This window comes from Motacilla alba, chromosome 5 (genome assembly GCF_015832195.1).
Source record: "Motacilla alba alba isolate MOTALB_02 chromosome 5, Motacilla_alba_V1.0_pri, whole genome shotgun sequence".
Taxonomy (NCBI): domain Eukaryota; kingdom Metazoa; phylum Chordata; class Aves; order Passeriformes; family Motacillidae; genus Motacilla; species Motacilla alba.
Window position 1 is genome coordinate 16,208,504 of NC_052020.1, and position 27,494 is coordinate 16,235,997.

General features: G+C 41.4%; 1 protein-coding gene across 11 annotated transcripts in view; it reads right to left on the minus strand.

The window, feature by feature from the left end:
• The window catches only part of BRSK2 (BR serine/threonine kinase 2), a 305,276-nt gene that overhangs the window by 150,772 nt on the left and 127,010 nt on the right, over positions 1 to 27,494 (minus strand). For all 11 annotated transcript variants that reach the window (XM_038138588.1, XM_038138584.1, XM_038138589.1 and 8 more), the window contains exon 2: positions 2,926 to 3,020. In XM_038138588.1, coding sequence (XP_037994516.1) covers positions 2,926 to 3,020 — 95 coding nt within the window. The remainder of the gene's footprint in view (positions 1 to 2,925; positions 3,021 to 27,494) is intronic.

Here is a 27,494-nt window from a genome sequence, read left to right on the forward strand (position 1 = left end):
TGTTACTGCTTTATAGACAACTCTGGTATTCTGGGCCTAATTTCCCTGTCAGTGGTCCAGATGTAATTCAAGGAAATTAATGAACCATATTTCAATCTCAAGATGCTCCCTGTAGCACACTGCTTTCTGAAATCTTTCCTGCCAATTTGCGCTAGAGCAAGCCAGGAGTACTGTGGAACACAGGTCTCCATATCAGCAGGGTTTCCACTGAAGACACCCAGTGAAGCTTTTACCAGTTGAGGGAAGGCAGGAGTGAGAACAGAACCAACCCTTTTCCCTCAGCTGTGAAATTACATATGTAGCTTTGCCCCAAAGCCAGGATCCCAGACAGGCCCAAGCTGGAGCTGGAAAAGGAACACTGCTCCCCAGCCTGCATTTAGTAGTCAGGGCATGACAAAGCAAAAGGCTGTGTGTGCACTGAGCAGCCCCCATCCCTTGACAGGGCAGCGAGCACTTGGATGATCCATTTATTGCAGCCTGCACTGCGCTGTGCCTGCCCGTGTATCATCTCCATAGCAGCAGTTCTGCTAATTGAGACCAGCTGCTACAATTCCAAATTCTTCTCTCCAGAAATATCGATACTACAACGTTATGATTAGAAAGCACTTTACCAAATGCCTCTCAATTCTGCACAGCTCAGATGAAGAGCAGCTGCAGAGAGAAGGGACAGCTCCCTGAATATACAGAATAAAACACTGCAAAAACACTGGAGAAATGAAGGCTACAAGAAGCAAGTCAAAACAGAATAATGATGACAAAGAAAGCAGCCTGCTGTATATGCTTCTGCCTGTCACTTTAGATGTTGAAAGCACCGTGAGCAGACTTCTTCCTTATGCTCTAGGATAAATGGCCATAGCACTGCACTGTTACAGCTTCATGTGACAGGTGTGCATGTTTGTCAGATCCAGCTTTTCTGTCCAAGGAGACATTAAAGCAAAATCCATCAGTCTGGGCCTGGCTTGGGAGAGTAGCTGTGGTCTTGAATCATTTGGCTCTGGGTGCTGCTCTGCACGGCCCACTGGCAAAGAAAGTCACTGGAACTGATAAGCTGGTGGGAAGACTTGCAAAGTAGGAATGCCACCACACCACAATGACTTGGCCACACTTTTGGCTGTCTCCCTGTGGCTGCTGGCACCACACAGCAAGCTGGATGCTTTGCAATGGTCACCCTGGGATTGCCAAAAGCTGCAGCCTTTCTTCCCTCCAGCCAGACTGGATTAAACTGGCTACCAGTATTCTAAATTCACTTGGAAGTCTCAGTGCCTGTCTGTGACCACCAGGCACAGGGCATTCCTGAAAAGACATCTGGTTACTGAATTTATGTAAGAACTGGGCAAACCACTTCAATCCCATCTATTATCCCAACCTCCTGAGCACAGAGAAGAGAATCCTTGAAAGAGAAAAATCTCACAAAGAAGGGTCTGAAAATGAGAACCACGATGCAATGTGTAATTCCCTCCTGAGAAAGATGCTGTACAATCTTACAGAAAATGTGGCACGCTCCAGCATGTGGCTGTGTAAACAAGGGCCTAACACACCATTTCACTACTCAGATTTCATACTACAACCGAGGTAATGCAACACAGCTAAAGCAGAGAGATCGCTTTGCTATGCTAAGTGATTTGCCTCCTACTCTGAAAATCGGTGAGGTAAATAAAGTGTTTTATATAAATACCAGACAGTTTATCTCACCAAACAAAATGCTTGAGTTCTTCAAAAATATTCCTATTATTTTGCTCTGGAATATAGTCAGTGCTTAATGTCCCATTCAGATTTTACCATTTATACACAGTTCTCTTACCTATTTCATATTCTAACTTTTGGTCTACATTAGAAGTCTGCTTGAATCCACAGTACTGCAGGAGAGGGAATGCATCAATGAAATTCCAAAAAGGTAAAGTCTGGACATGTTACAATTGAGTATAAACTTTCAGAATCCTTGTCTGAAAAAAATATAAACTCACATATTTTTGTGTAACATTCACTGACTGCAAATTAGCTTACACTCCATTTTCTTTCTGCTCTGAGTAAGGTTGCTATACTTACTTGTGCTGGGAAACAGCTGACACAGAAGTCCATATGGGAAACAGGAGTGTAAAGATGAGCTTATATAGAGAAGCTCTGTGTGCTTATATAGGCAAGTCACCTCAATAAAGTGCTCAACACTGCATGCAAACATGTTAGCGTAATTTGCAGGTGACAGCATGACGGAATTCTGTTGATTGCAATGCAGTTGTGTTCCTTCCCATCAAGCTGAATTTAGCCTCTCTAGTCACCAAATCACATGAATAAACTGCTACGCATACATTTATTTTATTTTTAGGTTTCCAAGATCAATCAATGACATTCATGTGAGGAGAATCACGAGGCTAGGTAAAAAACAAACTAAGCTCTTCTGAACACTAACAGTCATGGGGACTATCGGGACAAACACTGATGGTTTTCCATGGCACAGCTCTGTGGATTGTAAACTGAATTACAACAGCTTTAAGCAGTTGTGGACCTTGGCACATCAGTCATCACAGAGAACCCATACAGCAGAGCAAGCAGTAGGACTATTCAAGTAACAGATCCACCAGGCCCTGCTAAATCTCTTCATACTGACATTTGTACACCTCAGCCTGCAATATACCACGATGGCACTGTTGTAGTGCTGAAAGTCAGGTGCCCAACATGCACTGGCCCCAGCAGAGAAGCACCAACTCTGCAGCTGTTTATTTTGTGCACAAAGCACAGGCATTCTCCCATTTCATTTCAGCTGCCCTCACCTCCCCCATAACTAAATTATTGTTATTATGCTCCACATAATCCTAGTACTGACAGGGATGTTTGTTATACATAATTAAAGATATTAATTTTGCATGGAACAGAAGACACAGAGCCAGGAACTTAATATTTTTTTTAAATCTTCCATTAGAAAATTACCTTCATTAGCACCGACTCACTGAGCTTCTCTCTGTTGACAATTTTTATCGCGACCTTCTGACATGTGACACAGTGAACCCCCAACTTCACAAGCCCTGCAGGAGAAACAAAGCAAAATAGAAAGGAAGAATTGGTTAGAGGTTGAGGTTAGTTGTCAGGGGTTTTCCTTTTAGAACACCATCTAGGTGTTGGCAGCTTATATGCAAACAATAGTCCCATTAGCCCCTCCTCAAGCCAGAAAAGGTCTTGTGAGTAAAGGAAACCCTTCAGCCCGCATTGTGACCATTTGGCAGTGAAGTCACCAATATCGTTGATGCTCCTGCAGTTTCTGCCACTAAAACTGTGGTTTTGTTGAAGCACTCACCACTCAAAGCGTATTCTACCAGTAAGAAGTTCTGTCAATTGAAACACCCTGGACTAAGGGCTTTTCCTGACACCTGACATCAACAAAAGCTTGGAAATCAACAAAACTAGATGGTCAAATGTTTGCTTCTAGATTTCTCTAGCTCCTTCCAAAGTTTCCATGATCACAATAAAAAGACACATAATTATGGCTTCCCTTACTGTTTTAATTTACACTGCTGGATAAAGTTAATCCTGTGATGAATGCCATTGTGGTGTGGAGGAACAACAGCTGCTACAATTGCTGTTACAATTTTAAGTCCTACAATTCTAAGTTCTTGTTTGTTATTACTTACTATATTCTTGTCCTTAAAAGACAGAGTGCTGTTAACTGATTATATTGGCAAAAGGATGCTGATATCCCTGACAGGATGAGGATGTCTGAACTATCATCAAAATCTGGAACACCAAGACTTAAAAGAAAGAGGTAAGTAACATACATAAGCCATTATCTTCTGCAAAATTTTCATCTAAGTCTGGTGATTTACATGAAGGTACATTGAGATACCTCCCACAAGTGAGTTTAAGATGGTCCCTTGAGCTCTCAGTTCTACTGCCATTAAGAAAATTTATAGCTGGAAAAGTTGTATTTCACAGGATATTCAAGTGAGATCTTGTTTGCTTCAGGTTTTACTCTTGTTTAACATGCATATACAGCACACCACCTGATGGGCTAGATACCATCCCACTCCACACGCTTCATGCCAAATTGCCATTTAGGTTAATTCAGTTATAACTGAACTAAAAAAGAAATGGCACCTCTCTGGTGTCACTAAGACCTGCTGTGTCTTGCAGGGCATTTATGAACAATGACATCAAACAGTAGAAAAAAGATTAACTTAGTTCCCAGCTCCTAGGCTAGGTTGCAGTTAAGAAGCCAACCTCATCCCCTAATGCAAAGCATGAAGCCAAACACTTTAGGTCAAATTTGAACACAACAGATTTTCAGTCCAGTGTAACACCGAACACAGGACTTCACGCACCTTACTGAGGCACAAACAGATTCTCGCCTTACTACAAACTGGGCCCAGAGTTTCATCAGGGACTTCAGCAATCTTCTTGCAGGTACCTGTCCATCCTTTCTCTATGCAGTTAATCATGAATTTGGAATTATTAATCACTGGTTATTACGTGGAGAAATGAACTCCCAACTTGCTTCCAGTCACATCTCTTTTATGGCATGCTCAAGTGTTCTGGATATTTCTAGTCACATAATTCCTCAGTCTCATCTGGTTAAATGCTGACATCCTCACTTTCAGCCACGACATAAACAAGGCACAAAAATTAAGAATGCAATGCACTGACAAATCCATTTGAAGCTGTGTACAGCAATAGTGTGTCCTCTGCCTGAAGCAACCGAGAAGCAGAGCTGGGGCAAGGTGCTATGATGTCCAACCACGCTCACTCTTCTGTCTGCATTTTTTCTATTCAATTTGTAATATTAGCCAAAGCACTTCTGGATCTATGTTCACTGTTCAGAGCACCTGCAGCCTTACTTATGCTTCCTCCCTTTGGCTTTGTTGTGTGTTTGGATAGAGGCTACTTAGCGCCACCCTGTTGAAAGCGTGCACTGTTTCAATCTGTGCCGATTGCTTCCGTCCTGCTTCTAGGACAAACCACAACCTCACATCACTCTTGCAGCACAATGACAGCACTTCTTACATTGCTCTCAGTAACACTTTCAAATCTCAGCAGAACTTCTAAACCAGTCCTTTATATCTAGGCTCCCAGGATCTGTGGTACCGTGTTGAACTGTACCATGTCACGGAACAATTATTTTCAGAGGTCAATAAGAGGTCAATTTTCAGAGGTCAGCTGCTCTCTAACTGGCTCTTCACTAGTGATACACCTGGCTTCTGAAATCTCACACTTCAGGGCTTGATTTCAAATCTTGTTGCTCCCAAATCAAAACATCTGTCTGAATGAATGTGGTTGATTTGTAAACTATTTTTCTTTTGTCCTCCCTGAAGCACCCTATCATTGGGCCCTAGGAGGGTTTAACTTCTGGGACACTGTCATGCTGCACAGGGTATCTTCACAGTGTCCTCTGTCCTTGTAGCTATTAACCTACCACAGAAACTCAAAAATTAAGATTAAACCATTCTGTTTACTCCAATAAAAAGTTAACCAACTGTTAGAAGAGACCAAACACTTTGCAAAAATAAAACTGGTACTGAAACACACTGATTTTAGATTGAAATAATTTCATTGACCTCAAGAAGTCATTCTTGATTTATGCTATGGTACCAAAGGACAGAATGAGAAAACGTATGTGAGATTTAACACATCTTTCCTCTTCTCTTGATTTGCATTTTAAAAATCAAGAAAAGAAATGCACTGTCATTGCTGTCTGTTTTCGTGGAGATAGAAATTTTAGACAACCCTCTGAACAGCCCAAGACAACACTTGTCACCATACTAAATTTGCTGAATGTAATTTTAGGATAAAAAATAAAACATGTCACTATGCCTTGCATCCTCCTTTGTCTTCTGACCACTTCCTTTGGACATTTGAATGCCAGCCTAAGCAGAAAAAGGAAAAAAAAAAAAAAATCCCTGTTGGTAAGTTCGTCTATAGGATAACACTCTCCTCTCCTGCTACTACGAAGAAAGCCTAATTGAGCTGAAGCAGGAAGGGTTTGTCCTCAGGACTTCTGTTTCTGTCCTGTAATTTCAGTCAATTGTGGAAGTACACAATTGAGATGACTTAAATGTGGATTTGAGATCCTGTGAGCTTCTGATTCTTAAGGAGCCCTTTCACTGACACAGACAACACAAAGCATTCAAGATGTATTATTTATCTACATAATAACAGACCTTAGAGAAAAGCAACTATGTGAATAAATTCCTGAGCTGTAACTGAAATAATGGAACTGGCAGAAATGCCTGCTTGGAAACAAGTGCCCAAGGTGTGTTTATAGAGTTGTGGAAGAGGTGGTGCATCTTCCATTTTTTCCTCTTCTGTATATGCAGCTGTTAATGAGCACTTCAAAACTATATAAATCCTTCTCCAATACAGATGTGTCAATAAATTAGGTACTTATTTGTAAAGCTTATCTACGCAGTCAGGCCAGCACAGGTACGTGTGTCTTCTGCAAAGGAAAACAAACACGGCTGCTGCTGCAAGGATATTTTGCACTGGCTTGGCTTACAGCAAGTCTCCCAGGCAACAAAGAGATCTTGAACTTGTCTGCTTCATGAGTAATTAACCCCTCAAATGCAGGCAAGTAACCTTTGTGACTGCTAAAGTTAACTCTGGTCTGTCTTGACAGAAAATCTAAGATGCTGTGGGAATCAAGTGCTTGAAGTTTCCCTCAACCACCCACACAGCTGTCACATGCTCACTGCTTCAGGCACACCTCAGATCTCCATCTACAGGTCATTCCTGGGGACTCTGGACACGGCCATCCTGGGGCTTTAAAATCAGTTGTTGCATCCAATGAACTGCAAACATTGGGCTGCTTTTGATCTTAGCCACTGAACTGCATCAAAACCAGCCCTATAATTGCAGGTTGGAGAGCAAAGGAGAAAACATGAACATACTGGAAAGCAAGGGGATGTGTAAGTTAACACTGTCTTTTCATCATAATTAAAAGCCACAATTTGGAAACCAATGAGCATGAGAAACCCCACATGACACAAAGATGCCACTGAAGGAAGAAGAGCAAAGGGAAGTGTGCAGGCCTGCCACAGCCCAATGCAGCAGTGACCTGCTAATAATCATGCCTGAGCATTTTTTGCTGGCAAACTCCCACTCTGTGGATACTTACAGATATACAAATAGTTTTTGAAAAGGACAGGAGCTTATATGATGAGCAAGAGACAGATTTAGATCAGCTGGGAAGGTGGACAGCCCATCCTGAAGCCATACAGGGAGAAGATTCTTCTTTTACCCAAGAAGAATGTTCTGAGGGCATGGAGAAACAAAAGCTTCCCTCCAGCTGAGACAATACATTCACCGTGAATCCATGACCACAGCAAGTGGCCAATATTCTAACTGGCAATCACCTTCAGGACTTTTCAGCCAAGGACAGAATTTCAGAAGAGACTCATGTACTTTTGCCTTGCATTTTGTGTAGCAATTTTCTCTAGCAGAGACTGAATAAAGCATTAAGGGTTTGGAGCTAATGCTATTTGACATGCACTTTACAGTTGTGTAAATAGTAGCATCTTTCTAATGATCCTGGTATTACAACTCTTTGTTAGAGAAAGAAACATTCTAGGAACAAGAAAGAAAATTTTCAGTATTATCCAAACCTGAAATCTGCCAAAGACACCAATCTGAAACAAATAATTGGTTTGAGCCAGAGAGTAATAAATAATGAAACACCACTGTTGTTTAAATACAGCACTTATGGTATATTCTTCGTTGATGATGTTCCCAGTCTTTCAGAAATGATAAACACAAGTAACTTGTTACCCTGATTTTTAACCATGAGGCGAGTAACTACTCAAAGAAATAAAGATACATTTGCTATATTTATCACATATTATTTTTCCCAGTGGTAAATGGAAGTCTGTTGCTTTCTTTTAAAATTAAACCAACCTAAAATAAATTGCTGTAGTAGGAAAACTAGACACTGATTTCAGAAGATCATCTGCATACACATGTTGCTTGCTCTTCACTTCAGAGCACACTGTCAAAAACCTTAAAAAATCCGAGCAGAAAGCCCTGGTCTGGCCAGAAGTGTCTATTTTGGCTGGATGAGCAATTAAAGGAATGTCTAGAGAGAACTATCACTCCTCTTTTAACTTGAGTTAGCTAATTGCCAATTAATTCAAGTCAATGAACACTCTGCAAATGTTAATCTAGGCACTGCAAAACACAAACATTTGTGGTTTACTTCGGGGCTCAAGTACTGGCAACAAACTATCTGGATTAGAAAAGGATCAAAAGTTCTAGGCTGACAAACTCCAGTACACTGTTTTTGAAAAAGCTTGGTGTGTATATAGTATTGATGCACATGAACTTTGTACATATGCTCTTTATAAACAAATAATTTAATTTATCCCCACAAATTGGAGGTTGCTGTTGTAAATTTTAAAAGAATTTATGGATGCTTATTCCTGAAAACTACATGCAGTAACATTTGCAAGACCTGCAAAACCTCAAGGATGCCAGTCCAGAAAATCAACCCTTACAGCAAACAAAAGCATTAATACATCTCAAGCAGGGTGGAGGACAATCTTAAAATGTAATATTCCTCCTCTTTATTCTCCACAGTTATCTCCACAAACACTGCAGTTTCAATTAGGGTTAAATCAGTTCAGTTACAGTGTCTAACTCTGCTGACTGCAGTGAAGTTGCCTTAGATCTGCAACAGTGGAAAATGGATTAAAATTTGGCCCACAGCAACATGATTTCCATAGCCGTAAAATAAGGATAATAACACTCACTTACTTACCTTGCAAGGGCTGTAGAAGGATTAACTGATTAATCCTTACAAAGAATGTTGGAAAGGGATATAAATCCTATCCAAGTTTTACATATTACAACCAGGAAAACTGCATTCTAAATACAATCTGGAATGAAACCTCTAGATAATTTCTTATTATTAGCTTCCATTTCACATCCCAATTATTTTAGAGCACTGATTTCTGGTCTCCAATGATGCACATCTTATACTACTCTTAGCTTCACTGGAAAGAACTTCATTACTGAGCATCCTACTTACAGAAACCAGTAATTGCCCTTAATTACTCAGTCTTCTCATTGAAGAGATGTTTATTTTTCTATGGCAATGGTTATCTGTAATTATTGCATTTAAAACAAACAGGGACTTACATCAAGTGACACGCAAATTACATGGTATCAATTTATAATTGCATTATGGGAAAAGGAGGTATAGGAGAAATCTAGAAATCTAAAAGGATGAGGATGGAGCTACATAGGTTGGTAACGAAATATTTTGACTGTGGACTCTTCTACAGAGATATTCTAGTGCTAAAAGGCTGTTCTGAGAGCTCATGCATTAATTTTTTTTAAACTGCACAAACTGTAATTATGGTAGGACTAAAGCCAGAGTTCAAATGCTCAGCAGGAACGTGGAAGGAGAGGTTCATCAGTGCTGAGATCCACATGCCTCAGCTCAGAGCACAGGAGAGCTGCACACTAAATTGCCACAGCCCAGATTTACTGTCCTGAGCTACAAGCGCTGTCAAATGTCTGCTGGCTTGGCCAGCCAGAGGGACACACTCCTAAGCTCAGAGATTGGTGAGAACAATGCATCAGCTCAGATGTGACTGGATCCACATGCCCTGATATTAGGGAATAAGAGGCACAAACACATACAGATATATATATATATATATATATATACACACACACACACACACACAGCCGCTCAGCAGGAGCAGGTTTTACACTGGATGCCTCAGAGATTATGGTAGGATCATCCTCCAAGCTCAGCAGGATCAAAACACACAGAACCAACATCACCTCTATTGATTTCTGTCTTGGTCTCTTTCTTGCAATATTTCATAAATCGATACTTCTCAGAAAACCTTTATGGCCCCTGAATATAGCAAAGAATGGGAGTGTTGAGCCCTTTTGATCTGCTCTCTTTCCCATCTCACCAGACACACCCACATATCTAAAGAGGCCCCCTCAGGGAACCAGGACAGGAACCTTCATTGGCACATTGATGTTGCTTTTGCAAAATACCACTATTTCATCAGCCAAACTCTAACAAACTCTTGAAGTCCTCTGGGATCTATCAGCAGCTTGTGATGTCTATGGGCTGAGTTCCTATTTCAGATTAAGCCTTGGTTCCTGAACACTTGGGAGACTAAGCTTTGCTACAAGTGCAGACTTCAGCTTTTAATGTGGCCATCTGAAAGTGTTAGGGCAGTACCTCCATCCCCTGCACACAGGGGAAGAGAAGAGTGGTTTCACTGTTTTCAAATTTGAAAGACATACTAAAATACAACAGATCTTTCCACTGATGCACCAGGAAAAAGAAGCCCAACTTTTTACATCTCTGGATGGGTATTGGGAAAACTCTGCTTTCACTCACTACTTTCCTAGCCAGAAGCCTTTTTTCCCCTCTGTACAAGAGCTGTACATCTCCTTGTAAAGCTCCTCTTGAGGAATGATGAGAGCCATGTTCCCCTTCAGACTTCATTAATCCTTTGTCAGGAGATGACCAAAGACAGGCATTTTCAGGTATAGCAGGAAGGCAGCAGTCTGTCTATCCTGCCTATGGTATCTTCTGGAAAACGTGTTGCTGTAATTAGGTAACATCTGGGTAATGAGCCACAACATCCCCACTTGGTCCAGTGACCTTTTGAGAAGTACTGATGCACTAATAAGAAGGGAACAGTAAGCAGCAGAGAAAGAGAGGGTGAGGAAGGAGGAGGGGAAACAGCAGATAAACTGCTCTTCACATGCACTTTTAGCTGATGTTAATCCCATTTTCTATGCTAATTTCTTACATCTCCCCTTCTTTACCACACCTTTCCATGCTCCATCAAGAAGTCCTCACACCCTTTTGACCCTCCCATCAGCCAAGATTTTTTCAGCTAGGTTATATGTATATTAAAAACCTAATTAAAAAGGGGGGGTTACCATGGAAAACCTTTATAGAGCAGACAGAGGTCATGCTCTTCACAAGATTAGGCTCACCACAGAACACTTCATCTACGCAGCTCAGTGCTGATACAGCTTACTTTGCCCCCTGACATCTCTTAATCACCCCCTGACAGATTCCTAACAGGATTTTCACTGAGTGCCGAAATGCTGCCCTTCAGTAAGGGCTCAAGAAGTGATTGGATTAACCACACTTGCACCCATGCCTTGGACAAGGGGCCAAACAGCAAGCCACAAGCTCAGGCAGCTCCCAGAAATTCCAGAAGGGCTTGTTGATGGCAGTGGGGTGAGACTCGTATGCAGGCAGAGGAGAAATGCATTGGACAGCCACTGCATACATTTCTCTACAGATACTGGTATTTTTCCAAGGACAAATTGCTCTGTATCCAGTAGAACTAACAGAGGCTGACCCCTTGCAGATCCACACTCTGAATTTAATTGCATTATCCACCACAAAACTCTGGATCCTCCTCCAGTCCCAACTCACCACATCTATGGACAGCCTACTTCCACTCTCCTGCAGTGTCCTAACACCTGCAATTCCTTCCCACAACTCTACCCCCACTGGCTCTAGTTCCTTATACCTCCTGCAGCAATGTCCTCCATAGTTTTACCCGTTTGTCCTGCAGCTCACCTGCCAGCTGCACAGTTTCCTTCTGTGTACTTTATCATCTCCTTTCTCCTGTATGAAAGACAACAGATGCCATGGCCAGTCCAGATCTGTGAGCACATGGTCACTGTAAAAAGTGTAGGAAATAGCACATTTTCTTAATTATACTGAGTATAAGAAAGTCCAAGCCTCTGGTTCAGGACAATGGGAAGAAAGATGATCTGCAAACTGAATTCTGATTTACAAACAGGAAAATCACAGCAAAAGAGAAACAGAATAAAAGGTAAGAAAAATGAGACTATTATAATTTTAATGAATAGAAACAGGCATATTAAAAAAAACCCAAACTGAACAAACTTCTAAAAGTATTTCATTTGATAATAATGACTACGGTCACGGCATGGAGCTGAAAGGATTTATTGACTCCTACACCAAGAAGAACAGGAGCTGTCTGCTCATGTAGTACAAAATACACTACAGCTGGTTCACCATGTTCCCTACAAAGGGAGGCAAGCAGGGCATCATATTCAGAACATAAAAAGGCCCAAGCACCTCATTAATTTTAGGTATGAGAAACAATGCAATACCTACAGAGCATGGTCAGCTGCGCCTCCACAATAAAAAGGAAGAAAATAAAATGAATTTAATTTCCTCACAAAAGGAAGGTGGTTAGATAAACTGGGACATTACAACCCACCTTCTGATACCCAATTTCATCACATGGAATTCATACCACAGTCTCTGAGGCTAAGTATGTCCTGAAATATGACATCAATTTCAAACTCAGGCAGAAACCAGTGATTATAAAAGGATGAGACCTGTGCTGTCAAAACACCTCTTTGTGTCATACTTCTGTTCCAGGATTTCTATGCAACAACTCCAGCCTGGGCTTCTGGAACATCTCACAGTGAATTTTTCTCTTCTGGAATGATTCCATGGGTCTGATCTAAAGCCTTCTGAAGTCAATGCAAAGGCTCATCTGTTTTAGGAAATTGCAGATCAGTTTCTCCAGCAGCAGCTTAGAGCTATACAAACCTGGCTTATTCTAATAGGTGTTGCTGCAGACAGTGATACTGAAGTGCTACAGATCTGGTTGTAGAAGACCTTATTCCAGAACTGTTGTCAGTGTTTACCGAACTGTACAACCCTGTATGTGTTAACTGTCACTAGGGTAGAAAAAATCTACAGGCATAGTGATTCTTTAAGCTTTGTAATCTTTTACTGCACCACTTCCCTGCACAGGAAAGGGTTCTGCCTTTAATCAGACTGGTATTTTCTTAGTATCAGAATAAAATGCTTAAATTAGGCTTCCTACAAACACTACTTCAAGGCCAGAGCCATAATAAAGAAAAGAGTAGATAAATTTTCTAAAAGTCAACCGAGTCTCATACCCTGTATTTTTTCTCTGATTGCTTTCTTTTCTATTAATGATTTTATTTCTTGGCCCCACACATTTATCAAGAAGCATCAGAAGACTTAGGGAGGTTCAATCAAAAGAGTCACCATAAGAAGAAGGACAAGTTTTAAGCCTGGACAAGTTGGTAGAAATAAGCAAACAACCAATAAGCATTTTGTCCCTACAGGCTACAAACCTGAGCAAAAGTTAAAATACCATCCCTCAAAAACAACACTCCCACACGAAGACCCAGTTTTCCCCACGTGTACATTACTGTGACCCCACTGGCTTCCTTGGAATTATTCCCAGTTCCCAGTGACTGAGAACAGCCACAGCAGCCCTCGCAGCCTCTCCAAGGAGGTGACACAACACAGCACAGGCTACAAACAGTGGCCACAGAGGAGCTCGGTGTTGACTCAGAGTCGCTCACGCTCAGAAGAGAAGGCAGCTCAGAAATAATTGAGACTGCTGTGCCTGTTCAGTGTCCCAACATACACAGGGGATAAACGTGCTAAAATAATACAGAACTGCCCTGCAATAATGGCATCGGACAAATCACGTATCACTTCCTGAAAAGCCTGTGGCCTTAAGGGATACTGCCTGTACAGAGCACAGAAAATACTCTTTTGTCCTTATGAACATTACATGCGCTTTAGTTCTTTGGTTTTGTATTATGAGCTCCTAAGCAACTAGACTAAACTGCTATGATACTCTTCACTCGCACTGCAGGGTCAGGCCACCTGCACATTCAGGCCACAGCCAAGCTGCACAGAGCTGGGTTTGAAGGGTTTCTCTCTGAACACAAAAATTAGCAGCTGAAACTGTCCATAGACCCGGCAGGGCAGGTATCCACAGCAACACTATCTGAGTGTGACCCTCTGTGCTTAAAACCAAGAGTTAGAGGTTGCAGTCCAAATTTTACTAGGGTTGATAATTAAAAAACACCCTCTCAGCCAGAATGGAAAAAGACTTTTAGAAGAGAATAAGGAACTCTCAAAGGTCAAATATAGAAAAGCCTCAGTCTTCAGACTTGGACAGCCTAATTCTGGTACCTCAGTACACAAACCAGTGAGCCTGGTTTGGTCAGATGGACAAACAAAACCAGTTTGGGCAACACTGTGAGCTGCAGTGACCTGTGAAATGTCACAAAATGGTGGAACAGCCCTGCCATATGCACAGAATCTGCTTCCTGAGTTCCAGCCAGGTCAGTGAGGCTTCCTGCATAAGCAGACTGGCTACACACATTAGAAACAGGAGTGCATGAAGGCACGTGGGTACTGTGAGCTCTACCAACAGCAGAGGGTGCAGCAGATACAGCCCCACAGGTTTCAGCTGCAGAACGACCTAAGTTTCCTGAGGGACCATTTTTACTTGCACATACAAGACTTTAACTCTTCCCTTCTATTTCACAGGGATACGTGCCCTTGCCAGCTCCAGGAGATAGAGAAACACAGAAAGAAAAGCTTACTTCTTAGAGAGAGAAGCTAACCTCCCTTCTGAGAAAGAGCAGAGGTGCTCCCCTCAGGTCACATTAAAGGGAATTAAGGAAAATCTGTGGCTTTTGTGTGATTACAAGTTGTTAAATGCAATGCAGAATCCCCGATCCCAGAGCATCAACTGTAAATCCTGCTAATAACTACATGAAGAATCCTAAATAAAGATTATTTTAAAAATCTTTGTCTATCTTTGCAGTGTACTCTTCTGAAAATCCTCCTCTTCAGCTGCATGTGAGTGTTGCTGTGAGCAGTGAATAATGCTGAAATGGACAGAGAAGGTGCCTTCTGCAACCACAGAGGCAACCAGGTGAAGGAATACGAGAGCAGGAATGTCCAGACTGCACTTGGTGGCAGTGAACTGGAAACAGGATAAAGAAAATCAGGACAGCAAATATCCAGTTATTTAGCAACAAAGTTAAAGAAACAAATCAGGCCTTCTCTAAGCATGCTGCTCTGTTTTGTCCTAGCAGTCCATAATTCACTGCTGAGGAGGAAAAAAAAAATCTAGAGAATTTGCTGTTAGTTACATTACCACAGAATTATGCTGTGAGGGACCTCTAGAGATGATCAAGTCCAAGTCCCTGCTCAAGCAGGGACAGCTAGAGCATGCTGCCCAAGACCAAGTTGGATTTAGGGTATCTCCACAGATAAAGACTCCATAACCTCCATGGATTCCTGTTCCATTGTTTGACCACCCTCACAGTAAATAAAGTGTTTATTGTGTTTAGAAAAACTCTGTTCTAATTTGTGCCCATTGTCTCTCATCCTATCAGTTGCCACTACTGAGAAGAGTCAGCTTCCTCTTTATTCCCTCACAGCAGGTATTTATACACATTGATGAGATGCTTTTTCAACAAACCAAACCGTCCAACTCTAATATTACAGAAGAAGCCTCAGTTTCTCCTTGCTTGTGGCCCTACCCTGGATTCAGTATGTCCAAGTTCCTTGTACTTGTGGAGGCCCAGAACTGGATGCAGTTCTCCAGCTGTGAGCTCGAGCGGAGGAAAAGGGTCACTTCCCTCAATTCAGCTAATCCTGCAGCCCAGGATACAGTTTCCCATCCTTGGGACACCAGTGCCTGGCTGGCTCATGGTCAGCTTGTTGTCCAGAAGGTCCTTGAGGTCCTTCTATGCAGACCTGCCTGCCAGCCAGCTGGTCCCCTCTGTGTGTACTGATGCCTTGGTCATTCCTTCCCAAGCACTCTGCATTCCTGTGACAGTCCTGCCTGCTCTGTTCTCCAGCCTAAGTACCTCTGGATGGCAGCACAACCACCTGGTCCATCAGACATTCCTACTGCTTTTGGTCTCAAAAAGACAGGGTATTGAATTTGGTTCATTCAGTGGCTTTCTTCCATTAAGTCTCTGTAGATATTAGAGAGGAAGGAACACTTTCAGAGTGTTTTAAGGATATTTAATGGAACAACAATGTTTCTTTGCAGCAGTTTTAAAGAATATTATCTAAATTACTTCAAGTAATTCTTCGTGTTTTCTATATGTTTTATCCTAAAAGAAAAACTGTCCCCTAACATTCTCTAGTTAGTACAAGACAACCCAAAGAAAACGAAACCAGAACCTGTACCACAAAAGAAGAGTGAGAAAAACATAAGGTGTGAATGAGCTGGTTATTTTTCTTCAGCCATACCACAGGTCCTTCTCAGGAGTCCTATAAGCAGAGACATCATTGGATAAGTTATAACTCAAGAGACACTTCACATGCTTCCTCTCTGACTACAGACAGTGCTGTGGATGGGCCACTGTGTGGTAAATTCTTGTTTTTATTGTCTGGATGTGTGAAACAAGACTTGTCACCCCAACCTTCCTGCTGGCTCTTTCAGCTTACATACCCTCTTAAGAAGCCCACCCATACAAACTGCTCTCTAATTCTTCCTACACAGCAGGGAAGAGTCACTGTGGAAGAGCAACAATCCACATAACCGAAGTTGAGACTTTCTCCCCCAGAGACCTGGCTTTAAGGTCTGGTTCGTCTCATTCCAAGTGAGGACCCCAGCACAACAGAGTCTGTTTTCCAGAGCCCAGGCATTGTCAGATGAACAGTGATGTGTCCTGGGAAGCAGAAAGAGCTCTGCATAGTGTCTGCCTAGGGGCCCCTCACATGCTGTCCTACCTGGTCAGAACAAACTCTTTAAAAACCTTCTAAACTTTATTTTAAATGGAATCAGCACATCTCGATAATAAATAATGGTTTCTCCTTTTTTAATAAATTTCATTTCATTTCAATTTTCAAACAGAGGTTTATGAAAATGGCCTATAAAGAATATATGTCCATCTACAGTGACTAGAAAATGCCAGTCATCAATCTATAATGTAGCAAAAAAATTTCAAGAAAGGATGCAAGTAAATGCACATTAACTACATTATGACTTCAACTAATGGGCAGCAGAAAAGAATGTCTTCCTAAACTCAGAAGAGAAATGCTAAATTTATTTTGCAAATCATCTTAACTGGATGGCTACCAACTTGAAAATGAACCTTCCTTTAGGAAAATATCTAAAATGTAGAAATGACAAAATAAGGATGGAATCAATAAACAAAATCAAGACTTTGCCCTTGCTGATTCAAACCATAATAAAAATCCTCTATTTAAATTTCCTTGGTTTAAATATAAATTACATAAATTCATCAAATCTGTTTGTCAGATAATATTTCTCCTCACAGCTGTGAGTTAAGCCCCACATCAGAGCTTAACAAGAGCCCTGCCTGCTCAGCACGGTCCTCACCACTTCTGCACTTAACTGGTGTCTAGAGCCTTGCTCTGTGGTTTGAGATTCACTTTTCCTAATCTGCTGTTGAGTGTGGGAACTCTTCAAGATGTGGGAATATAAGGAATTTCATCAGTACTTGAGATGGGCTCCAGCTTTAAGACAAAGCCAGAGAACCATACCAAGTGCTGGAGCTACTGAAGCAAACAAGGTAGAATCCATGCTAACCAAGAAGCAAAAAGATAGTCATGTTTGCATATATAGGGCAATTTGCCCTCTCTCCTGCCCACATGTAAGAGACAAAGCATGGGGTACTATCCTGGCAGCTTTTGGAAAAGCCCAGCTTTATGACACAAATAAGGACAGGATGTAGCAGAAAATAGTTTTCTCCAGTATTTTTTTCTCAGGCCTCACGAACATATTTCAGGACTACGGAGAAGATTAGTTTTAAAGAGAAAATACATAACCTAACAGAAATAGGTGAACAAGAGCCTGATGGAACTGTTATTGCTGTTTATATTGGAAGAATCAACTCAAGACTAGGACTCCACTGTAATAAACATAATGCATACAGCATGGAATAGGTGCTTGGCCCTGCCTTGGGGTAGATGGTTATGATCCAAACAGATAAGGCAGTCACAGAGTACACCTAATTACCTGCTATTTCTCTGTTTGAAGATAGACTTTAGGCATTAAGGAACTGGGAAACTTGCTGAAGGTCACACAGAAATCCTGTGGCAGGGTTGGAAACCAAGCACATGCCAATCACATTTTAAGTTGGTGGGAGAAGGCTGCAAAAAAGCTACAAACCCACCATGAATGCATTTTCAAATGCAAACTGCATGCTAGAACATAAAAAATTGGCCAGTAGACTGTCATTTTTTGTAAAATTCCAGACAAACCTCATACCTACCTCCTGCTACAAGAGTATAAAAGGATAATAATTCCATTTGTGCCACGAGGTCTGTTCCTGACTTAGAGCAAAAAAATCCGAGAGCAAAAATGGGGTTCTTTCTGTGTTTCAAATTTATGATCCATTCAATGAAAACAGCAATAACAAAATCGCAACACTGTGTTTTAGATAGGAGAAAGGATGCTGATTCGTGGAAGAAAGGAAAGAACAGAAAAAAAAAAACCATGAAGGGAAACCTCTTTCCTCCGTGCAAGCATTGTACCCACTCTGCTGTAGGAAAAGGACGGATCTGAAGCAGAAGGATAGGCAGCACTGACAGACCAAGCTGTTCAAGTGGAAAGGGTTAAGCCGGCTGTGTTAGGGAGGGATGTTACAAACATCGGTGCCCGTACCAGGATGTCCCCAGCAGCAGCACGGCTGCCAGGGCTCCGTTCGTGTGCCGGGGCCCGGAGCAGGCTCCCCGCTGCCGGGCGCGCTCGCTGCGCTGCGAGCGCCGGGCCCAGGAGCGCGGAGCGGGCTGGGAAGCGGCGCTCTGCAGAGCGGCGGGAGCGCCGAGCCGCACAGGCGGGGAGGCACAGGACAATAACCTCCATCTGCGTGACACAGCTCCCAGTCCCTTCCTCTGCAGCTCAATAGGTGCATCTGCTGCCCCTCTGCTAATCCTCAACGTTGTTTAAAATGCAGATCACTGGAGATCATGCCTTTTCTTTCCCATTACAGACCGTACCCTAAAAGAGCTTTAATCGCACAGACAATATTCTATCTCTTGCAGGGTCTGCTGCTTTATTCTTTCCTCTTGCCTTTGTTTGGAAGCCAGACCTTTGTCGAGCGCTAGCAGCAGCAGAATATAATTTTGCAGTGCAAGGTTTGAAGCTAGTTGAAGCAACTATAACCTTTCCCAAAACTGTGGCAATGTAATTAGAAGACCGTGACTGCAAAACATAAACAGCAGGGAACTGAGGTCATAAGAACCTCCTGAGAAAATGCATCCTAAACCCTTGGATATGTTGCATGATTTAAAATGTAAAAAGCAGCATCAGCAGACTTCCTTACTTGTCTTTGTTTCCCTAGCACTAATGCACCATGACATTTTTTGAGATGTCAGAAAGTACAAGAGCTACCAGAGGAAAGCTATGATTGGTTACATGACTGTAGGCTGAGAAAAATTATTTAATTTATTTCACAGAAAGGGCACATTCATGAACATACATATGTGTAAATGCTAACCTGAAATAACTAGTTCTTCCCAGGCAATTCTACTGCCAAATGAATGACCCTGTAAGCTGAAAGGCTGCTCTTGCTGTGACGAGAAGGAGATTATGCAAGTCATCATTGTAAAAATAAGACCATAAGAACCACGGTAGCTGAGCACTGGTCCAGCTCTGAATCTTCTTAGAAGTGACATCCCAGAGTCCTCCCTTCTATGGCTATTGCCATCAGTGCATTTCACAGGGCAGGACCAGCCTGGAATTCTCTTCATTTATGTTTATCAAATTGATTTCCTTCTCTAGCAACCTTCGATCCCACATATGATTGTATGGCATAATACCCTAAATCTTGTCTTTCCCTGTACCTATAAACCACAGGAAGAAAGATAAGCAAACCAATTATTTTAACAATCGGGGTATGCCTGTCTTTCACAAATGTACAACATATGGTGGAGAGGAGGGCAAAGGAATTCTTCCTGTGTTCTTACCTTCTAAGAAATATGTTCATGGCATAGTGATAAAACATAGCACAGCACTTCCCCTACCACAGAGAGCAGGACAGATACTGAAAGATTAAAAAAGACACGAGGGATGTGACTAAGAGGGATGTACTCCTTGCCATTAATACTTGTTGAGCCACCAGATTCCCAGGAGACCAGCTGAGGACATTTCACTGTTTGCAAGAGTTTGAGATGCTACCTGGACTTTGGTAAGCCACAGACCTTCCCTTCCTGAAATAGCAGCTGCTCTGCAGGGACCCTCTGCTGTATCAGAGCCAACTGGGCATCACAGAGGGTCTCGAATGGCATGATCAGACAGCCCACAACCATTCATCTCATTCCTCACCATAAAAACATATGCTCTGCCCATTTCTTAAGCCTAGGCAGGTGCTGTGCTAACCACTGACTTCCTAGACAGCAGGAAACCCAACAAATTCTGCCAGACTTACACATCTGTACGTTAATTCTTGAAAGCAGCAGTCCCATCCTTCAGAGCCTCATTCATTTGAACTCATGGGATTCCCCAACAGTAGGTCTGTGTCTGATGGATTTGCTGATCAAGGACAGCCCAGCACGTGGCCCTCTTCTGCCAGTTGGCATCAAAGCAATTAAAGGGGGGAAAAGACTTTGGGATGGGTCATTCCATCGGCACACAAATGCATTTATTATTTGACTCATTATGGAGACACAATGTGATTTTCAATTAGCTGTCCAATGGTATGATCGAACACAAGCTACTTTAATTATGTATTTCATGGACATGCTTCAGAGGTGCTGTTTCACTCTCAAAATAATTAGCTGCATGCAGAGATTTCCAGAGAACCCGTGGTTACTTTCCTTTCAGAAACAGAAGAGTTATATAAGTTTCCTGAAGTGCAAAGGCCTCCTGGCTGCAAGGTAACTGCACCCAGTGTATCTGTCCAGAATCACTGGAGCCTGTGCACGCATCTACAGCTGCATTCCCAAGGCAGCGTGGAAAGTGGCCAGAGGTCTGCTTCATCCTTGAGGAGCAGCCCCCTGTGAGCATTAGGTCCTGCAAGGGAGTCTCTGATGAAGCATCCCGGAATGCACACCCACACTTCCACATGGGCTTCCCAAACCAAATCCAGGAAAGCAGAAGTGAAGCAGAATAAAGCAAAAGGTAGGGAAAGGCTGGAGAAAACCAACAAAACTGAGTCACATTCACTTCCCTCACCGAACAGCAACACTGACCTACAGCAGATGTTTTTCATTTGGTTCTTGTATAAGCAGTAGTAAATTACTACCTCCTGATGAAAAAGGCAAGGAAGATGCTACGAAACCAGTTTTCTCCAATTAACAAAGCCTCCCAGGACTACTTACACCCTGTCCCTCCTAATGAGGGCACCCAAAGTCATAATCCAGTTCTCCTCTATAATTAATGTCTGTAATTACTGGAGTACAACACTATGCCTTAACTAACGCCACTGCTCACAACATCAGACATTTGTATCTACGCTTTTGTGCATATTAGATGCAAAGAATGCAAGTTTCATAGCTAAAAATCTTTTTTTTCTCTCATATAGGAATACCAGATTGCCACTTAAACCACTTGTTTAAGTGTCTAAAGTACTCTGAAGAGAGTCTAGAGAGAAGGCTAAATTTTGGCACCCTTCACAAACATGAATAGAACAAGTTTTCTTGCTACAAACAGCAATGACTTGAAGGACCCCACCTGCCAGTGATCTCTACCAAGGTGACCAGGTGACATACATTGCAAGGTATGTAGAATCTCTTTCCTTAAACATCTAACCTGGAGCTTCTGAAAATAGTGCCAAAAGGAATTGGAAACATTAATTGAAAGGGTTAAAATAGCAAATGTAAATGTTGCTAGGGGATACTTATTATTCCCACCACAAAAATGCCTTATGACACATCTCCCAAGAAACAGTCAACCTGAACACTAACTCCCCAATAATGCAATTATCTGTGTCAATGTCAAGACAGGGCTCTGCCACTTCACATCCATTGTCATATATATTTATCTCCTGTATCACAGCAGTCCTGCTGGCCTGAGAAAAGAGGTCCCTTGTGGAAATGAGACCTGACAGGAAAACAAAGAACAGATTTTGAATGCATAGAGGCATCTTTTGTAATTAAGCAGTTTGGGTATTTCTCCTGTAGGTGTTTATAAGAGCTTAATTTGTTTGTCTGTGAAACTACTAAGCTTCAGGGAATCATTTTTAAATGGCTAGTTCTTCAAACTTAAAGAGATTGTTCCACCACTGATTCTGCGTAAATTATCACTTAGGGATTGGAAGGAGGTAGCATGTACCTTCAGAACATGCAAAATGGTGATGGGTACAGGCAGAAAACTAAAATTTCTCCATGCATCCTTGCTGTCTCACAGCCTGATTAGCTGGGTGATCCTCAGCACCAGTGAAAATGTCAGTGAATATTACTGATATCAAGTGCCTGTTTACGTGAAGGATGGGTAGTTCGGTATGTAAGACAGTTAATAAAGCAGAGAAAAAATAACTCAGCAGTTCTAATCTCTGGACAGGGTCATGTGTTGTAGTTCTACATACAATTTAAACTCACAGAAAATGTCCTATGGGAACAGTCATTCAAGTGCATCAGTCAACATGGACCTAATTACCCCAAAGTCTTTTTGAATTCAGGCCTCAATCTTCCTACATCTTTGTTTTTTCCACTGGTAATATAAATCTGCCACACAGAAATACTAAGGATTAATGTACTGGGGTTGGTGAAATGTCAGAAGTACTTCTAAGGTGTTTCTATAAAGGCTCCTTTTCCTTCTCCTTAGAACTGTGCGGGAGAGATAATTTGCTGACCTTGCTATTTCTGTGTCTCGTACAGCCGTAGATGAGGAGAGCCCATCAATTCCCGGTGACAGCTCCACACTTGTAACACGTCCACCCCAAGTTCATTATTCAATCTTTACATAACACATCCCTCAGAATGTATTATGCCCTTTAATACAGGAACGGGTCAGCAAGTGGAGCAAGCATATGTGTCCCTTTTTGCAAAAATGTATACCTTCACTTAAGCCAGTTACTCTCAAACTCGGGTAACGGGCAGACTGCACACAGCTAAGTCCAGTCTAATCCTACGTGTGCCATTTAAAATGCTTAAATGGATGGATTATTTACTTCAGTGGTTTCTTTTCAAAGCTGCCTCTTAAAAATAAATGTGTATTTCACAAAACAGCAGTTAGTCTGTGGTGGCCAGCATCTCTGAGCACATGCCACTGTGAGACAGAAACATTCCTTTGTCCTTCAGACCCAACACTGAGATACCCAGTTACATAAACCATAACCACGTTGTGCAAGTTATTATGACAGGAAATGCTCTTGTCATTTGTCCTTTACCATTTATTCCTATTGTCTGTATCAGAAGTCCTTCTCCATCATACCAGGAAATCAGCAATTTCCTTTCCAAACAGCACAGCAGAATTTATGGCTATGTATTGAAGGATGGATCAGCCTTTGCAACCTATGCATTTATGTTGGAGATACCAACAGCAGTAAAACAAGTGAGTTCAAGTTAATAAACAAAACAGATGCAAGTGAAAAAATAGATAATCTGACCTCAGTTAAAAGCATGTGGACAAAGAGACGACTAATTGAGATTAGTGGAACTACTGATGGGTTATATCAGTACTAACAAGGGAGGACTACAACCACCCTTTGCAAGCAATTGAGAACACAATCTACCACTGCACTGCCTGACAAGTTTATAACTCATCTTCTGAGTAGAAGGAAACTATGCTAAAGATTTCAACCAGCTGAGAAAGCCAAGGGCCTAAAGAGTGCATATATTTCATTCACTTACAGAAAGGGAAATCCACTTTTAGACCTCTTCTTCCCTATTGCTCAGTCTACAGATTAATTTTAAGCTTATTTTGAATTTTAAAAAATCCTAAGGAAATACATTTCAGTCTGCAGAGCAGAAAAGCATCACCAGTTAATGACTAGGATCCCTTTACTGGAGACAGTCAAGCTCTAAGCCTTTTCTGAAGGATATGGAGCGCGTACACACACACTAAAGATTATGCAAATCAAAAAACCCATCACATTATGCAAACAAAAATTACTCTACTACACACAAGTTCATGTTAGTCTTTATGACAGTCACACACCACAGGAAACCCAATTTTCACCAAATATAAAAAAAAAAAATAAATAAATTCATCATTTTTGTGCTGTTGAAGGAGATCCTACAGCTACACACTCATCCCATCTCAATGAAGTTGCAAACACAGCTCTAAAGGCTGTTTACCACAGCATGATTTTCACCAGAGCCACAACCAAACATGAGGCAGTAAGGACCATGATATGCCATCCTTTACACCAGTGTAAAACAAGAGTAACTCCAAGTTTGCAGAAGAGCAGCACTGAATGTATTCAAAGACTGTCTACAGTGCCATGGGTTTCCCTATTTCCTCACAATGATTTTCATATCAAAATTGTAACACTAAGTATGGTGTACTTGTGACCTCCTTGTATCATTATCAGTGATCCTCCCTTCAGGGAAAGTTTTGGGGAAGATTCTCTGCCTTTTGAGTCTTCAAGTCACTGTCCCTCCAACCCTAGGTCTCTTTAAAGTAGACAGATTGGTTTCTTGTGGGCTGAGATAGTGCAAAACTCTGAACTGTCCAGGCCACCTGTCTCAAGTCTGAGGTACCATGAAGTTTTAATGACATGGTCCTAATGAAAGTAGCTGCAGCTGTTCATAAAGTGGTTTCTTAATGGGCCCCAAGGCACATGACTAAGCTCATAGTTTTGTACCAGTTTTATGCAGGGTTTCCCTTCATTAAACCACTTCTTTAGCTATGAGCTGTCATATTCAAAGTCCTTTATGTATTAGGAGCCTTCTCTACTGACTTCAACAGCATCTGGCTTCATGGAAGGAATCAGGTCCCTGCTGTGAAGTGTTTCAGCCCAGTAGCTCTGTCTCAAATCTGTCAAAATTGGACAGGACTCCTGAGAATTTTATTAGGGTTGGGCACAAACAACACTTTGAGTGCAAGCAAGATGAACCTAAGGCCCATAAGGTAAGATACACCACTGAGTAAAGCACCAGACATTCTGAATTGCTACAGAAGGTAGAGAAGGTTCTCGGTCTCAAATTCTGAATTCAGTGCAGATCCATGTGTATTTGCTGAAAAAAAGGAAAATAAACATTGAGTCCCATTCAATGAACAGAATTTTGTGGAAGGAAGCATTATAAGAGAACATCTTTAAAACAAAACCCAACCAAACCAATAACCTTGAGTTGAATGTTCAATTTCTTAGAAAATCTGCTGGTGGAGGTTACCATCAAAACTAATGTTATGCTTCTAGCATTGCACTAGTTTAGATACCATCTAATTTCAGCTGAGTTTAACAAAATGTTTACCCTAAAAAATAAAACAACAAAACCTGTCAACAACAGCAGCCAAACCCTGAAAGAAAAAAAACACCTACATTTCTAGCAATGTCCTCCTACTTGTCAAGCACCAGGAAAGACTGCCAAATATTAAAGTAACTTAAGAGTGCTCCACTTGATTTGCACATAGAAGCATCACTAAATCTATGTCCAGTCCATGGAAATCACACTGGCAGGAAATCTCCCCTTCAGGCAAACCCTGCTAAAAGGCTTCAGTAGCACTCAGCATCTTTTGGCCAGTCTACCAAGCTCAATGTTTTCTGTATAAAAATAAAAGTGCCTAAATAATAAAGCCAGTGAAAAGGAAGCAGAAGCAGCTATAAAAACAGTTTCCACAGTGAAAAGCATAAAAAACAGTCCAGGAGTCACAAACTTCCTTTTCCCTTGTTCTTAACTGGGGGCTGCACATCTCTGCTTCCTTTGAAGAGACTGGATCTTTCTGTCTCCCACCCCTAAACATCTTCCTTCCAGCCTCTACAGATGCAAACCTCTAACAGTTCCAGGCTTCCCCACTACACTCTGACACATCTGCCTTTGCCCAAGTTATACTCTGGATGCTTTCAAAGCTGATTAAAGGTCCCCTCAAAAGAAAAGTGATATAATTTAAAATTCTAAGTCATACCAATGAACTGAAGTGGTGCTTCACACCCTGATGTAAAGAGGAAATCAGAACACATTGCCTCAAACTCAGATTTCTACAAGTCAAGGCAGGAAAATAAGGAACTGTCTCTGTCGGGGGATCTACTCCCTGCCATGTAACAGTGCAAATCCACCCTGAAAGCCGACTAATAAGCAGAGTGAGAACCAGAAAGAAACAGTTCAGTTTTCCAGATAGATGAATGGCCAACTGAGCCACTTTTCAGGATTTTACTTTCCAAACTAAAAAAAGCAGTTCCAAGGGCTGGAGGTAAAAAAAAAAAAAAAAAAAGAAAAAAGAAAAAAAAAAAAAAAGAAAGAAAACTCAGCAGTAGCTGTTCAAAGAGATATCTTAAAATCTCTTATGAATAAAAGTTATTTTTGTCTAAAAAGAGGATGTTCTTTTTCTATTGCCTCCCAGCCTCCTTCCAAATATGCTGACAAAGAAAGATGAATGGAAACTGCAGCATCAGAAAGTGCCTACAAGGACTTGAGTTTCGCAGGTGGAGATGCAAAATCGAGGAACTAGGGGGTCAAATCACCACATCATATACTTGAATCAAACATTAGATTAAAAATTCTCTTTCTGGACTTGGTGCCTGGAAACCCTTGTATGAAGCAAAGGTGATGGATAATGGCAGATCAGCATTCTCAATCTATTCCCAGTTCTGACCTGATGTTAAGAAAAATGGCTGGGGGACTCCTCTCCACCAATGAATAAATGTGAGCTTAACTCAGCAATGCATTTAACCAAATTTCAATCTATGGCACTTGGAGATAAGCAGTCCTGTAAACTGATAGCTTTGCTTTTCTAAAATCAGAACAAAGAAGGAGCTCTCTAGCTAATGATGGACAGCACATTTCAGTTGAGATTATTTTTCACAATCCAGTCTGCAGATTTGGTAACAATAAGATACTTTCCAATTTGCATCTTTCTGCCAAATAGTTTAGAACGTTATTTAAAACAATAAATTGAAAAACTTGTCCTTTCTGAAATCTATTTTTACATTTATTTTTGCCCAGAACATGCTTATCTGTACCACTGACATTTCACAAGCATGATTTAAAGTGTCTAATTTTACTGCTTTTCCATTATTTTGGCTCTCTCCTCTGCTTGACAAGCCTAAAGAATAATAGATGCAAAGGGAAAAAAATAATCCAGGTTGCTAGTACAGTGTCTGATAAAATAAAACCAATTCAGATAGAAGGCTTTTTCTTTTTTTACCCTACAACATGCAAGAGGATTAACATTCTCCCTAGAAAGATGTACTTTTCTTCTAGGTTACAGGGCCAGCTGACTGTCATTTGACTCAAAAACAAGCCCTCCAATTCTTGACCACCTCACAGTATAGTACTGGAAAACATCTAGGTCACATAATCCTGTCTCATCCAATTTGGATGCAGTTCTTCCAAGGATATAAATTCATTAGAGGGACAGATTGTAAACAAATATATACACACACAAGAAAAAAATATGCAGACAGATCCTGCCTGCTCACCCTGCATATATATGACTACTTGACCCAGAAACTAAAGGTATCATCATGTAGTCACTGGGTCAGAGTCATTCACCTATATAAATAACTCGAGAAATTTAGCCTCCCTAACACATCATAGAATGTCACAGCATTTCAGAGGAGATTGTGGTTCCCTCCAATTTCTTGTTTATTTAGTTATTCCTAAAAAGCCAAGC